The following is a 16,597-nucleotide window of genomic DNA, read 5'->3' on the forward strand; positions in this document are numbered from 1 at the left end:
CAGCAGGCTCTTTCTCTGTGCCTTCCCCTTGTGCTGTCTCTCTCCCTGGAGACCCAGCTCACTCATTCAGCACGCTCTCAGGATTTCAGTAACTTTTCTTGCAAGGTCTCTTGAGACCGCGCGCCTCTGTGCTGTTTCTCCAAGCTTTTGGTTTTATCTCGCTCTTTGAAACTTTCCCAGAACTGCAGTGACTTTTCTCTGACCTCCAGGAACTGGAGCTCTTGAGCCCTGACACTCTGACTGGCACAACCAAGACCTGGAGACTACTTGGGGATGTCAGCTTTCCCAGCGCATGCTGGATGAAAGCCGCATCTGAGCAACACCAGCTAAAAATAAAAGCTATTCAACTGAAGCTAATGGCGAGTTGCCATGAGTTATTGCTCATTAAAGTGAATTGTCAGATGCTTAACTTCAGCTAATCATTTCCTGCTGTGAGATCGGCCTGGTATGAAACATACTCAAATGTGGGAAGGGGATTCACAATAACTAAATTTAGCTAAGGGTGTAATTTCCTCGGACTCCCTCTGTAGTTAATGGAAAGAGAAAGGCTCCTACAGGGTGTGATTCCCACTCTGCATCACCCTTGGGCAGAAGTGTGCACTGCTCCTTGACTGCTGAGAGCGTGAGGTGAGCTGCTGCCTGCCACAAAAATGAGCTGCTCCGAGTGACCGTGTTTGCCCACCCCAGCTAGGTGAGTGCTTGCTTTCCTCAGCTTAGGCTTCTACCTGGAAGTAATGATCGGGAAGTTGAATATTAAAACCAACAGGTAGATGACCATTTCCCAAAGGCAAAACTCATATGCAAAATCCCACAGGAGCATCCCCTGCTTTGCAGTGTAGCTAGAGGGAACTCTGCAGATCATCTTCTATCTCAAAGCAGCTCTTCCTTCCCATTTCCAAGAAGTATCAGCTATTCAATAAACAAACAGTGCATTCAGAATGTTGTGTGATTAATTTAGTTTTCAGTTCTTTTTTTGCCCTGTTCTTTTTGGAAATTAGTCTTGTTTGCATGTTTGGCACTGAAACAGAAAGTCAAATTTTGAGTTTTTACATTACAGTGACTGGAAAATTTGTCAAGTACATCTGCTTTTAGCAGTGTAGGCTACTTTCTCTATTGGACTAGAAACTTTTGCATAAAATATTTAACTCTATACTACTCTTCTTGAGTTTGGACAGAAGTAATTTCATCCATGTAAATGGAATTGTGAGAATCCTGCCAGACTGATTTGTGCCTTTTGATGTTACTTTCAGCTTGAAGCTTCAAATGATACTGCAAGACACAAACTGAAAATTCAGTTGAACTTTCTCAATTCTGCTCATTTCCAGGAGATTATAAAGTTAGGGAGAACATTTGAACCTTGGAGCAAAATTTGCATTTAGATTTCAGTGGTGTAGTTTGAACGTGTCTTTACCCTCTGGTGTGAAATCGGGTCCTACATGGTCTCATCTCATTTTTTTTCTTGAGCCAAAGCACAGGCAGGTCTGTGGTTGGACACGTGTAGAGCAGCTGGGCTGGGAGTGGATGGGGAACCATGGAGGACTCCAGGGAGAGTTTTGCAATTCCATTGCGAAATTTTAATGTACTTCTAATCTAAAGGGCTTTTCAAGCCAGTTGTTCTCTATCTTTTTCTGACATGGGCACTGAAAATTTCCTTATGTTCACTTACATTCTTCACTGGAGTTTTTTTCGGAGGCAGTGCCTGAAGAGACAGTTTATCTGTTGACATTAAAAGTTGTCAGATTCATTATTTATATTGTTATGAACTAGTGCTTTCAGCTGAGGAATAGCTGTAAAGTGACTTTGTATCATCCAAATGTTGTTACCTCCCAAATTTCTGCAAATCCATGCCAGGTTTTACAGGCAGAATAGGCTCTAACACTAAAAGTGGGATTGGTACTGTCATCTGCCTAAGCCACAGAGTTTTGTAACCCTGACTCGTGCCAATAAAAATGTTTCACTGTGTGTGTTTTGGACATTTAATACAAAAGCACAGAAGAGACCAAAGAAGCAGTTTTCATACCTTGTTCTGCCATCTTTGCATCCATCAAGTAGAGCTTTAGCCCTGAAGTCCTCGAGCAGATCCACAGTGGCTCTCACAGCAGCATTTCCCGAGGGAGGTATAAAGCCTCAAGGGTCTGAGAGCTGTGAACTGGAGCTTACAGCCTGTACAGTGAAGGAGATACTCTTGGAAAGGGCAGGAGAGGGTGCATTTTGATGGTTTAGATGATTCTTGTTTGTTTAGTGTGAAATACTAACATAGAGGCTTTGTTCATGCATAGGACAGGTCTAGATGACTCCAGCTTTCCAAGATTTTCTGGTACGGAGATTCCCGTTCTTCAGGAAATAGTTTTAGTAAAGACCAAGTTAGTCTTTCACCCACATCTTTTTCAGTTCCATCTTTGTCAGAAATGTTATTTTACAGGAATCACTAAATATGGAAAATGGGCTCTGTCGAGCACAGCAGAGCTAATTTATGTGCTCATTGGTCAGATTGTCATTATTGGCTTTTATTCATGAGTGGAATTATTTCTGCAAAAAATTTGTTGATTTAAATGCACATGCTAATAGGATTACAGAGTTCCCATTTTGGCTCATCTTCTTTGACTTCTGTGGAAAAATCCTTTTCTCTTAGGCTGTTTTTCTGGGGTGAGAAATGGAGCTGTACATAAATCAGAAGAAGAGTCACCTCACCTAAAGCAAGATTGTGTCCTGCCATAGTCACCTGTCTTCATAGGTATATTCTGTATTAACTTCTGGTTATGGAAACATATTTCCTTCCTATCATATATGATCTGTGGTTAGTATAAATCTAAAAGAGAAGCCTGATGTTTTCTTCTGAGTTGCTCTGAGAAGTCTTTCCCTTCCCCTGACAGAGATCTGAGTTCCTGCAGATGAGTCTGGTGCTGCATGAGCCTGATCAGACAGACCTCCCCTCCCATGTGTGCTCTGGGGAGCAGGGAGGTAAAAATAAAATGCCTTGTATTTATGTTCCAGCAGTAATTCCTACTGACTCAAATGGGAATACAACTGTGCCTCTGAAACGGGTCTATGAGATTTTCAGTTTTCCTTTCACCCAAGGTTGCACAGAACTGGAACCTTCCATTTTTCAAGTAAAAGAGCTGTGGTTTTATAGACGTCTGTTCATTTGAGCAACAACAACAAATATTTCATGCCTCCGGCAGTGCAAAAGCTCTGAATGTTAAAGCTCTTTGGTCTGGCTGAGTATCTGTCACAGTCCTATTGCCAGAAGTTTCTTGGAGGTTTGCTCAGGGGTGTTTTGGAAACCATCATTTCTTCTGTCTGAATGAATGGTTTGGCCAGGAAATCAATCTAGCCACACTAGTCTGCTGACCTCCCTACACCCATTTTGCTTCACCAAATACCTTTTTTTAGACATGTGTGTCCCGGGACATTGGTGGCAGGAAGACCGCTCGCTGCAGCTCTCTGCTGAGCCCTGACCTTCCTGCAGACCCGCTGCAGTGTGAGGACAGCCACTGGTTTGCTGGTCCTTGCAGGCAGCGTCGGCTGCCTGAATTGCCACGCAATGTGCTGCTGAATCTTTTTCCAAAGTGCTCTCTGGCTTTTCTTAAGCAGACTGTGTTTTCGAACAGCTCTACCATTACAGTTTGCAAAGTACGTATGTGCTAGTGCTTTGCAAGAAGAGCACAGTAACATGTCCTCCTCTTCTGCTTGATCCACCTGGTGTCTGGATCTCAGGCTAGTATCAAGTGTCATGATTAATGTGTTTGTAGCTGTACGTGCCATGGAAGCAGTAGAGCTCACAGAAGCACAGCTTAGGAGGTTGTCTCCAAAGTCTTTCCTGGCAGATTTTTTGTGTCGCACGTTTCTGTCTCTCATTTCATGAGCTCTGCTCTTCCTTGAGCTCCAGTCCTGCCTCTGCAACCACGTCGAGGTGACCTGCTTTACGTGCAAAGGAAATCATTCTCAGCAGGGCTGGCAAACAGCAAGTGCGACTTGCTCACAAATGTGTCCATATTTGCAGTTCCTTTAAAAAAGAAAAGGAAAAAAGGTTATGGGTATTGTGTGTGGACTCTTTGGTGTGGTTTTTGGATAGTCCATGATTGGCAATGGTGGGAAGTGGGACAATGAGATGGGAGTGCTTTGTGCATATGTAGGGCGCTGGGTAGAGCAAACTCACCCCACCTCGAGGGGCTCTCATGGTAGCTGGGTACCAGGGAGATTTATACCAGCCTTTCTTTTCCACCTCCCTCCCTATCCTCCAGCCAGCGGGGACTACATTACCACATAAAGGCAAGATAAGGCCACGTTTCCAGTCTTGGGCTGCATGGGCCAAGCAAAGCCCAGGCTCTGTCCCAAATGCCTTACAGTGATCAGCCAGGGCACTTCAGCGGACAAGGAGAAAGAAGGAGACTTCATATCTGTCAGGGTTGCGTACAGCATGGCACAGCTGAGATTTAGTAGCCCCTTGGTAAATAGCCTTTTTTATCACCAAATGTGTGACCTTGAGTGGGAAAATCCAGAGCCTCGGTTCAAGTGGGATTGTTGCATGGTGTGACACACCTCCCTCTGGAAACCTTTGGGTTGGCTTTCATCATGGCTTGTGGCTCTGGGGGCCTGATGTTCGGTCTGCAGAGGTTTCCTGGCTCTAGCTTAAACTTTGGACAAAATTCCTGCAAGCGGGCAGGGTGGGCTGTGGACCAGCTTGGGACCTGAGCTGTTTCTGCCCACCCGCTGCCTTCCCCAGGGTGACAGGGGACAATGACTGACCGCTGCTTCCCCGGGACGGCCTTGAGAGAAGACTGCTGCGGTGTGAGAGGTGCTGTGTGTCTGTCCGTGCCCCGGCCGTGGCTGTGCTGCCTGGGGGAAGGAGAGGGAGGCTGCGAGGCTGGGGCCTGGCCCTGCTCGTAAAACCAGGGACATCTCCTGGTGGGAAGGGAGGTCCCTGCCCCTTTCATCATGGACTTTGGTTTTCCTGGGTTTGGCCCTGCCTTGAGCCCGCCGGGCTGAGGTAGGATTGCGCATCTTGGAACAAATTCTTGGGGTGGAGAGGGTTGTCCCAGGCTCCGTTTAGTCTCCTATCAGCTCCCCCCCCTCACTAAAAGGTAAATTGGCAAGGTGCCGTCGACTGGAGGTAGGAGTTTGTTCTGTGTTACTTCCAAGCTGTAGTAGAAACCTCTCTGTACGTTAATCAACCGAGATGCGGGAAGACCAGCTTGTCCTCGGTTCTCCTCAACCTCCCCCCGAGCCCAGTCCCCAGCAACGGCAGTGAGTCCCTGATACGGCTGCTTGCCCCAAATCATCCCTGACAGTGACAGCCACCACAGAGCGATCGCTTCCAGCATTTCTCCTCCCATGACTGCAGCGTGGCTCCCTTTGCACCAATAATTCCCAAAGTTAATCCTCCTGCAGCAGCAGTGGGAGTGCGGGCACCTGAGGGCACCCCGCTGGGCACAGCCCCTTGCCGAGGAGCCCTTGAGCTTCCCCCACCACCTGCGGGGCTGTCGGTGCTCTGGGGGGGCGGAGAGGCAAGGGCGCTTGGAAAATCAGAATCTCCTTCGTGAAACCCTGAACGTTGCTGATGCAAGGTGCACTGATGAACTCCCAGAGCATCACGCAGAGCCTGCGAGAGGAGACTATCTGAAGCCTATTGAGTGGAAGATAAGCTGGCCACTGACAAATATTATCTTGTGCTAGTTGATTTAACGCCACTTCGTGTGCATGAAATAACATCAACAGGAGCTGGCTAAACCCAGGCCTTTTTGAGATAAGACTGCTACTTTGCCCCTACGAAGGAATGTCAGGAAAACCCCAGCAGCTCCACCTGGGATCCATCCTCATCCCAGCCCCTCTCACGCTTGCTCCTGTCATCAGAAGACAGATGATTTGGATTTTCTTCCTGTCTGGGAAATGAACTTTGACTTCCTCTAGCTTGTTACAATTATTTCCGTATGTTCTAAAAACCTAACTTTTGACCTCAGGTATGTAATAAATTACTAGTTCAACTTCTGACTGAGGCTGTCTATGGTTATAAAATATTATAACTCTCACGGTCTGCATTTTACAAGCTGGCAGACAAGGCAGGCTGCAATCTCTGCTCAGTGCATGGCCAGCTGTGAGCAGCAGCTCTGCCCAGCGGGGTAGGAGCTCTGCATGCAGGTAGCAGGAGCTGGCTTCTAAAACGTTATAGGTAACGACTCTCTGGGAGAGTAGCTCTCCCTCAGCATGTGTACTACCCAGTATCTCTAGTGATATTTATTGCTGAACTGAGAATATCTGGATGCACCAGGCTATTTTCATGTGTTGTAACTTATGTTTTTGTTTTCTCCTGGGTGGATAAAAGATTCAGAGATAACCATCTAAAAATGTTTAATAACATCAGCTGTCTGCTTTCTGATCTACAGTCTGAGATGTATCTTACAGGAGTGTGACAATTTCTGAATTCTGTAAAAAAAAAAAATTCGTCTTAAACTGTGTGGGATTAACCACCTCAGTCCCTGATTGCTCCTGGGGAGGGAGTTGCCTTGCCATGGTTTCAGAAAGATGAAAGCAGGGCACTTGTTCCTAAAGGGCAATTGAGAAATCTTGGAGCAACTTGTTTGCTTTGGTTTCAAAGACTTATTGACATTGGCACATCTTTGTTCTGTTGCTTTTGGGGGGAGTAAGGGAGGTTGCACCCATTTCTAAGGTGCTAATCTGAACATGCATATCGATAATTGTGGCTGGATACAGTTCAGCAGAATATCCTGCTTGGGTATAATGGAAATCTTTTTTAATTTTAAGCCTGCCTTACATCTCCGTCTTGGGAATTTCCTTTGGTTTGAACCATTTGTCATCTTTTGTAATTGTTTGTTCCAGTTTCTTAGTTCTAGGAAAGGTGTGAAGTCTTCTGAAAAATTGCTTTCAGGGGCAAAGGAGATAATTTTAAGGTGCTTCAAATAACCTTCAGAAGTTAATAAGTAGTCTAACTAACAGTAGTGTCATCAAGGTCTGGAAATGGCTGAGAAACGTTTATGGAATCAGAACCTGACAAAGTGTTGGTGGCTGTCAGGTCTCCTGTAGTAATCTGCTTTTTCTGCTTATTTTCTTCCTGGCAATTCACAATGAAATCTGTGGGAAGCAGCTGAGAAATTCAGCACTTAGCATGAAATTCAGGCTTTCATCACAAACTAGGTAACTTTGCTGTCTGTGGTCTTTCATAAGGACAGATAGTATGGTAGGAAATGAGAGAGGTGTGTAAGATCGTGAAAAATGCCTGTTGCAGGGCATATTCCTCTCTGGTGTGCAATAAAGTTTACCCAATGTCCTTGTGTAAACACAAAACCTTTCATCGAGGCAGCTTGTATTTTCATACTTAGGACTGCCAAGCACTTGATGTGCTCTAGGAAATAGAGGAGGTGCTGGAATGATCTCTCACCTGCGTTGTTTTCTTCCAGACGCATATTCGGTATCTTCTAATGACAATGGGGGCAAGTCTGATTCAGTGGCCAACTTACAACCTCAGCCATCCCTCAACTCCATCCAGAGCTCTCCTGGCCCCAAGCGCTCAACCAACACCTTGAAGAAATGGTTGACTAGTCCTGTGCGCCGTCTGAACAGCGGGAAGACTGAGAGCAACATCAAGAAACAAAAGAAGGTGCGAGATGGCAGGAAGAGCTTTGACCTTGGCTCACCAAAGACCGGAGATGAAACCACTCCTCAAGGAGACAGTGCAGATGAGGTGTGTGTTGGTGTTTGTTGCAGGAAAGACGGTATCTCTGATAGTCTCTTCTGTGGTGTGTGATTCACACTTGAGTAAATGCAGTTCACTTAGGGTCTAGAGGGAACAGCGAATCATATATAAAATGGCATTGATTGAAGCTGTGTTGCAAACAGCATTGTCTTCCAAAGAGCAATGGAATATATAGGGAACAGCATTTCAAAGTCTGCATACATTATTGTCCTTTGACTAGATATTTTTTTTAATAGCCTATTAGAAAGCTGCCAAGGATAGAAATTAAGTTATTTTTGAGCACCTGTTATCACTTTTTGGTGAGGTTCATATCACCCTTATCCTACCATGGCAGTGTAATTCCTTATTGAAAGAAAACACTCAGAGAAATAGCCATGTTTCTGTTAAATCTGCTACGTATTTGTAGCTGCAGTTTCTCTGCAGGCACATTCTTTGCCAGAATGGCTCTTTCCTGATAAAGTGAATATGGAATTACAAGCAAAAAATGGAGAAGATACTAACTGAACACAAATAGAGGAACACATTTTAAAAACTGTACATTGAGCTGTTCTCATTTAAATTAAAAAATACTTTTCCATCAGCACACAGGCAGCCATAACTGCCTTAGCTGCTTGGGTGACCTATAAACTCTATTTCTCTAACTCTTAGAATGCACCAGGATTAACTGGCAAAACCTTATGTCTTTATTGATTCTCTTCCATGATGCTTAGCATTACCTGCAATTCTCTCCACCCAACGCAATATTGAGGCAGTATTAGTATTAACAGACTCAAAGCCTGGTGGTAAGTCTCAGATATCTAAAAAAATAGAAACCCATCCCTGCTTCTAATTATATTTAACTTTTCTTCAGAAGAGCAAGAAGGGTTGGGGAGAAGACGAACCAGATGAAGAGTCTCACACACCTCTTCCTCCTCCTATGAAGATTTTTGACAATGACCCAACCCAAGATGAGATGGTAAGACCTCCCTGACTACATCAGTTTGCTGTTTAAGTGCATTTCTCATATAGCTATCTCACAGTGGTTTCATAGTGGTCTTCTAGTATCCAGGGCCTAGACTTGTAGTTATAAGAGACTACTATGTGCAAACTGTAATCTAATACCTTTCACCAACTGGATTTACAAATAGTGCTGGATAAGCAATTTAGCCCTGGCATTCCATTTCATGACAGGTCGATCGTGTACTTGTGTTGTGTGTGGTCAGAAATTCCACTCAGGCTGATAATGCACGTTCTCCACGTCTTGTTTTAAAAGTGCCGTTGGTGTCTGGCAGTAGCAGCAGAAATGGTCTTTGGTGGCAGCCTGGGCCCGAGGAGTAGGACAGGAGCTGGAGTCTGCCTGAATCCAGAAATACCACCTTTACCAAGAGTTAGGTAGCTTGGACTCTCCACGCAAGCTTTGTGTGTGATCGGGTCCAGGAACGTTGTCAGTCTGTGCCCCACCATCCAGCCTCCTTTCTGAAGTGCTTTAAAACTTACAGGTGGAAAAGCATCCCCAGTGCTATGGTTTGGTATTTTCGGCATATGTGGCTGATCATCATTGAATAGTCGTATCAGCTCCAGTTAGTTCAGAAGCCCATAAGGTACCTGAAGTCCCTCTCAGGAAGGTGGGAAAGGCTTTGGTCTGCCCATCCTTGTGCACCCTGCTGGTGGTGGTAGTTCTCTGCTGTTAGCTAGGGCTTCTTGAATATTAAGTCAGAACTTGCTGCGGTAGATGGTGCGGTGGCTTGCAGAGTCCTTCAGTTGCCTTCTTGGACTTGGGGTGAGAATCTGTGAATACGGCTATGACAGTGGTTTGCGTTCACAGTCAGTGTGGGTCCTGTCTGCACGAGTCCTCCCCCACCCTTTCCTGGCGCTGTCATCTCCCTTGTAGAAATCCATCCTCCTGTTCAGCTGTTTCCTGCTTTCCTGCTGGCATCTGTTTTTAGCACTGCCACTTCTGTATCTCTCTTCTCTGATTGTAATTACTGCATGCAAAGAAGCAAGGATAGGGGAGATTAATAAATTGTCAGAAAAAAACCAACCCAGAATGTTCTTGGGGAAGGTTCAGGCAGGAGTTTGGAAATCAGAGAAGGGCGCAAATATTTCCAAGACTCAAGGAGCAGAATGATGGAGAAAAGGATTCGGGGGCTCGCTGCTAATCTGTCAGGAAATGTTATGACATTGTGGTGGCAGCAAGACCAGAAGGAAGCAGCTGGAGTTGTGGACTCTTGCCCTTTGAGTGCTGCATGTGCTGCTGGCTGGCTGGTGAGGGGCAGAGACAAAAGGTCGGTGAAGCAGAGCTGTAGTGGATGCATGCCCAGCACAACAGCAGTTGCACAGGGCTTTTTCCCCATGCTGTTTAGCTAAATGTTTTGGGGTTAGTTTACTTTTGGTTTTTTGGGGGGTTGGTTTGTGTTCTTTTTAGAGAAAATCAAAACTGCTTTAGTTGGGTCACTATTTTTGATTTTTAACATGCCATGTGATTTCAGTATTTCTTAAATACATTTCTGACAGCACCAATGTTGTGGAACTAAACTGTTTTCCGCTCCAGATGTCTAAGCTTTATAGAGCGTTTTGGCATCCTGTTTCTTCACCCACTCCTAAAGGAGAAGATTAAATAGAGCAAGATGCATCTGAGACCCTTTTTCTCTTCCTTTTTCTTCCCCAACTTACTTTTTTGTCATGGGGGAAAAAAACTTAAGCTCACAAACATGGATCCTGAATCCCCTGGCACAGGAGCACCACGTTAGCAATGTTTGAATCATGCTGGAGCCAAAAGCTCTTTAATGGTGTTATTTGGGCACAGCTCCCTGCTCGTGTCCTGCTACTGCTTACAGGCAAGGGCTTAGGTTGGACCAGCAGCAGCATGGGGAAGCAGTAGTGGGAGGTGGTAGATGTCCGCACGGTGCGGGAGGTGACAAATTTCCCTGAGCCCATCTGCAAGGCAGTAATAATCATGCCTCACTGCTCCTGGAGGCTCTTATAAAGACAAATTGCAAGATATCATCTTAGAAATTCCTAATTTACTGCCTGGGAAATAGAAATACCATTTTTGGATTTGCCCCACACAAATCAGACTCTTGTCAATCACAGAAGAGTTTTATTTTACCGTGAAAGACTTGTAGGCAGCAAATATTTCCATGCTCCCTTCAAAATCCTGCAGTTACTTACTTTTCAGAGATATTGAGCAATTTCAGTTAAAAAAAGTGAGAGCAACAGCTGTTTAGTGCCTCCAAAATTTGGACTCTTCCTGCTAGAATGGTTATGTTTGACGGTTGTCGTCTATGTATTTGTCCACTGTCTCTTCAAAGTCCCTATTTTCAGTCTTTTTTTTCCTAGCCACGTCTGTCCGCATTGCAGGTGAAACAGGCTGTCTGAGCTTTTACATTTGTATGAGATTCCTGCATCACCAGCCTAATTCTTCAATTACCAGCCTGATTACGTGTAGGTTTTGTTGCTGTAATTAGAGCTGTTGATTAGATGTATTATTTGTGAAAGACAAGAGACGAGTGGCAGGCTACTCACCCTTCCTCTCTGTCACAAGGCTTCTGTTTGGGATTGGTCTCCTTTGCCTTTTTTTTTCTCCTCCTGGGGCTGTGTGACTCGACATGAGCAACCTCCCCAAAGAGCTGCTTAAAGAGGTGGCCTGCTGCCTAATTCCTGCCATCACATTTCCACGTCTCACTCCCCAGCCCTACTTAAATCTCAGGTGCATGTTTGTCGGCACCTGCGTGGTGACTTTGCTGCTCTCCTGAAGACCTTTATTAAGCAGCTGAGAGATGAATAAGCTTTTTAATAATTTTAATGTAGAATTTATAAAAATTTAGCCATGCTTTAGTTGTGTCAGCCTGCCGAAGGCAGGTTACCAAAGGGCTTATAGTTTTAGTCAGTGCTTGTATTTCATTCAAAAGAAATGTACATACAGGTGAGCTAATAAATACCAATTCCCATAGCTATCATGTGAGTTTGGGTTTTCAAAGTGAGGTTTCTTCGGACAAAGACCAAGGGCTGAAGAGGCCTGTACAGAGCAAAAACCTTAAACTAAAGCTGAATATTTCACACAGAGGCCAGTCTTCGCAGTGCCATGGGGGATGCTTGGGTAGCACATTGAAGAGGTCTTGGTGTTTCTGAAGATTTGTAACAACCAGCAGCTATTTATTAGCTGTGGCTACTGTAATGGGGAGACATCCAAAGACATTACATGATATCAGGCGCCTAAAATCCAATAACTGTGACCAAGAGACAGGCATAGAGAAGTGAGACTGAAAATATTCTCATGTCAATAGGGAAAAGTGGGCATCTCCAAAGAGTGTTTTTGCCCTCCTGTGCCAGGTGCTTAGGATAGATAAGATATGTGTTTTCTCTCCACTGATTGGAGAGAGGGGAGAGAAAAGATAAACATTTTAGATGGCTGAAGTTGCATGAATGGGAGGTGTCATCTGAGTTCATTTGGAGTTGCGACTGATCTGTGGGGAAGGGATGGGGAATGATTTGTTCCCCCCCCCCCGCCTCCGTCCCCTATTGCTTGTAGTTCCATGTGTAGCTTGTACTTAACTGCTTTTATTAAATATGTATGTATGGGGGAGGGGGTAACTTCTTATATCTGCAGTAAGAAGATCAATTTTCTGGAGCCTATAAGACTGTAGACGTCCTTTGAAGGAGGACCCAACAGATATTAAGAGTATTGTAGGCTGGTTGCAAATGAACTTCAGTTCTTTGGTGCTGTTCCCTGGTTCCCAGCCTTGGAACTGCTGCAGGGAGATGGGCAGCCAGAAGTGGATGGCAATTCTCTGCTTGTCTGATACGGCGACACTCACTTACCTGACAATGCATGTGGTCCTGTAACCCTCCTGCTTCCCTTCCACATTCGTTCTCCTGTCTCAGAAGCTGCTTCACTGACGGCTGGTTTCCTGCTCCCTTCTCATCCTGCTAACTTGCTTTTCCTTTGCAACCTGGTGTCTTGCAGTCCTCTTCTTTGCTAGCTGCTCGACAGAGCTCCTCCGATGTCCCAACTGCTGCGGATCTTGTCAGTGCAATAGAAAAGTTGGTCAAAAGTAAGCTGGTAAGTTTAGTGTTGTGAAAACTGTGTACACAACAGGCCTAATATGACTCTAGGGAAGGGCTTTAAAGTCTGCCTCTTGTTTCTGGTTTCCTTGCTTTCCACCTTCATCTGCTATGCTTTTATTAACCCTATGTGCTCTACTTCTCAGTAGAGCGTCTAATATTTTTCCTCCTCATGTGAGATGAAGCCTACATCTCACGTTGCCACGTAGGCTCTGCACTGCATAGTCGAAAAGCACTTTTGGAGCGGGCTTTGCAGAGCATGAGCTACTGTGCTGTACTCTTTCTGGGGTCTTGTTGGTATTCAAATATTCTACACAGTGGGATGTTTTGTTTGTTTTGTTTTAAAGCTTGCTCTGAGGCACAGGAGTTTTACTACCCAACAGGTGACTTTGGTCTTCTGGCTTCCCTGAAAAGACCCTCTAAAGAGTAGAACTGCTTGAAGTATCACAGCTGTGCTTTAATTTTACAAAGATTCATGTGTCACTTTTAATCTGCCTTGTCAACTCTTTATGACAGGGAGTGGAATAAGCAATAAAAATGCTCTGGTTTTAATTTGTTCAAAAATTTCAGTATTGTGTACTCTTTCTATCTGGTCCCATGTCTGTTGGACAAGGAATAAATCCTGTTTCATACCTTGGCTTAAGTTTTCCCTGAAATAGTTCAAAATGTTAGTATCAAAGCTAAACCTTTTTCTACATGTCCCAAAACCTCTAAAATTAGGGGAATGCTTGCTCTGAGCAAGTTTAACTTAATTAACAAGTCAGGATTAAAGCAAGGTTATGATGAGCCTGCATTTCCTTATGTATACTGGAAGGATGAGGAGAGTAAAAGCAAAACAAAAAAACCCGCAGTGGTCATTAAATTACTGTAACTCTGTGGAAGCAGCTTTATCTAGTGAATCATATCAGAGGGTTTTGGTATTTTCTTGGTTTGAGATGTTGGTACATGAAGATAGTCAGTGTTCATAGGGTGCTTGATAAGGAGTAAGTGGTGAAAGAGCTCTTCGTGACATGGGAAACTGAGAAGGACATTCCCAGAAAATTTACTCAAAATAGTTTTATTCCATCGAGGGACTAACAAATCAAAAAGTATTTCATTAATCCAGTTAGATGTATTTTCGGAGGATATTTTATTTTCCCTTCCCTGCATACAGGCTGTTAGGTCAATTGCAGTTACTTTCCAGGGATTTGGGGGAAACTTAATTATTGTGGAATGTTACTATGTATCTATCTATTTCTGTTTCATTTTGTGTTTTACTTCACTGCCAAGAATCCCCTTGCAGAGAAACACTGACCACGTGTAGCCTAACACTGATTCTGATTGAGACACCAGGATATTTTCAGGTTGTTTTGAAATAATTTGGAAGAGTTTTCTCATCCTGGGGCTACTGGAACATCTTTTTCCATCTTCTAGCAAAAGGACATCTTCTCTGTTTTAATGCTTTTTGGTCAGGGGTCTTATATCAACTCAAAACTGGTTTGGTTGTGTTTCACTAAGTCCTGCAGGAAAATGTTGCTGAATACTCTGCTTGGTTTTAGACGCAGTGTTGATTGCAGAACTGACTTGAAACAGAAGATAACACTGATGCTGGAGTTCAAGGATAATGTTTATTGTTCTTTGGGGTTTTTTTAGACCCTTGAAGGAGGATCTTACCGAGGAAGCTTAAAAGATGCCACTGGCTGCTTAAATGAAGGAATGACGCCTTCAACTCCCCCACGAAACCTTGAAGAGGAACAAAAAGCCAAAGCAATGAGAGGCAGGATGTAAGTTGTCTTGATGGTTCTTCTTTCTGAAATATGCACCCAAGGAGGACACATAGCTGCACTGAAAGAATAATTTGTAGTTAGTGAATGAGCACGGAACTGGGAGTAAAACTGTGTTCTGCTTGCTTCTGTTTTTTCTTAACCTGTAAAAATACTTTATAAAAGCACTTGCATACCCAGGAAATTCATCATCACTCTTTAAAATGTACAGCTTTTACCCCAGGTAGCAAATATCTGTTGCTGTAAAAGCCTCTGAACAGCTAGACAATTATTACTGAGATGTTTGCCTTGGTAATTACTGCATTGCCAGAGGTGAAATTAGCTCTCAGAGGGAGATACGTGGTTGACCTTGTTAGCTACCTTCAAGAAAAAGAACAGAGAATCCCCCTAGGATTTTTTGAATGAGAGAATATTTTTTTGCCTTAGTTATTAGCAAAGGAAGGGGCAGAATTCAGATGCATTTGTGGTGGAAACATGCCACTGAAGAGAGTTTCATTTGGGAAGCCCTCATGTTCATGGTAATGGGAGAGGAAAGAAATGGTGACAGCTCATGAAAGTTGTTTTTTAAAACTATCTCTACGCTCCCTTAAATGTAACAAAAATAACACTTGTGCCTTCAAAGCTTATCATGATTAAAGCATTTCTTAAATGCATAGTTCAGCTGAAGAACACAGAGAACTGGAGAAACAGAATCAAGAATTATATGAAAGAGAGCTGAGGTAGCTGTTTTCTTTATACTGCCTCTTATGCTAACAACAGTAACTGCAGTGATCTAATCAAATGGTAGATGGAGCAGAAAAGTAACAGTCCGTACAGGTCTCATTGGAGTGTGGTAAGGTGAGAGGTGGAAGGAGAGCAGCCCATTTGGGAAAGATGCCAAGCAGGGAAGGAAACCAAGTCAGGAGAACAAGGGAGTAGTTAAGAGTAGAAGAAGAAGTAGGAGCAAAGTGTCACAGGTCTGTGAAAGCCATCATTTGCTCCTGCTGTTTGTTGTAGAAAGCCAGAGAAGCGATACAGTGAGGGACTGGATCAACTCCCAGCAGCAGGCAGGGACACGACACTCCTGGATGTGTTTCTGAATGGGAGTTTTCTACTAGACAGCCGTCAGCCTTCCTGCAGGGAACATCTCTGCCCACATCTGTCTCCTAAAAGCTCCTTAATATTGCAAGTTCTTGGGTTTCTCCGGTAGCAGTTCATTAATTAGATAACTGGCAACTAACTGCAGGTTGCAGTTTTAGTGCAGAGACCTCTGCCACTGTAAGCATAAATACAGTAACGCTTTCTCATGTGTGACGCTTCTGGCAGGGGGACTGGCAGCATGTTATGTGTAATTAGTGGCTGCCTCCGTCCAGATTTCCTAAACGCCAGGATGTTTAGGAGCACCTGCTAGTGGCTTTCAGCACAAGACATGTCTCCTCTCCAGCTCCTTTGTGTCTGTGTTCTGTATCTCTGCAACTCAGTGGGTTTAATTCCATAGCCATATGAGGCAGTTGAGCTCCCAACTTGAGCTGTGACCCCCCCATTCCCCAGAAAACAGCAGCTGAATCCTTGCACAGGCATGGGCAGTAGTTTCCTGTGTCTCTGGCAGCACGTGCATGCCAGCAGTTAGCCTTAGTCTTAGGAAACTCCTATTCCATCAGGCTTGATTGCTGCATTTCTGTGAGCAATAAGGCAATAGTCTGACCGAGTAGCATTGTTCAGTATAGATTTAATACATTTACCAAGATATCCAGTTATTCAGACTTATTCAGAAGTAAGGAGGCTCTATCCTTGTTCCAGTTCATGCCATTTTAAATACAGCTGTGTAGTCAATACCTGCTGGTGACCAGGGCAGGCACTTTCCAAGCAACTGCCTGCCCTTGCTCCATGTTATCAGATGAGGAGATGAGTGAACTTGAATTTTTGGCAGCATGCATCGTAGAAACCTTAAATTTGGGAGTACTTCTAAGGTCCGTGTCAGGTAGGCTTCATAGAACTAATAGAGATGGTCAAGGTAGATTTTTCTGCTTGCTAGAAAGAGGGGAGCTGGGGGAACACTAGTGCTGAGTTTAAGGTAAGCAGTGGAGGTGCAGACCCTGGT

General features: G+C 44.3%; 1 protein-coding gene across 2 annotated transcripts in view; it reads left to right on the forward strand.

Moving 5' to 3' along the window:
* The window catches only part of KALRN (kalirin RhoGEF kinase), a 532,592-nt gene that overhangs the window by 463,702 nt on the left and 52,293 nt on the right, over positions 1-16,597 (forward strand). For both annotated transcript variants that reach the window (XM_075028813.1, XM_075028812.1), the window contains 3 exons: positions 7,416-7,699; positions 8,562-8,666; positions 14,387-14,517. In XM_075028813.1, the coding sequence (XP_074884914.1) occupies positions 7,416-7,699; positions 8,562-8,666; positions 14,387-14,517 (520 nt within the window). The remainder of the gene's footprint in view (positions 1-7,415; positions 7,700-8,561; positions 8,667-14,386; positions 14,518-16,597) is intronic.

The sequence above is a fragment of the Buteo buteo genome, chromosome 5 (genome assembly GCF_964188355.1).
Source record: "Buteo buteo chromosome 5, bButBut1.hap1.1, whole genome shotgun sequence".
NCBI lineage: Eukaryota > Metazoa > Chordata > Aves > Accipitriformes > Accipitridae > Buteo > Buteo buteo.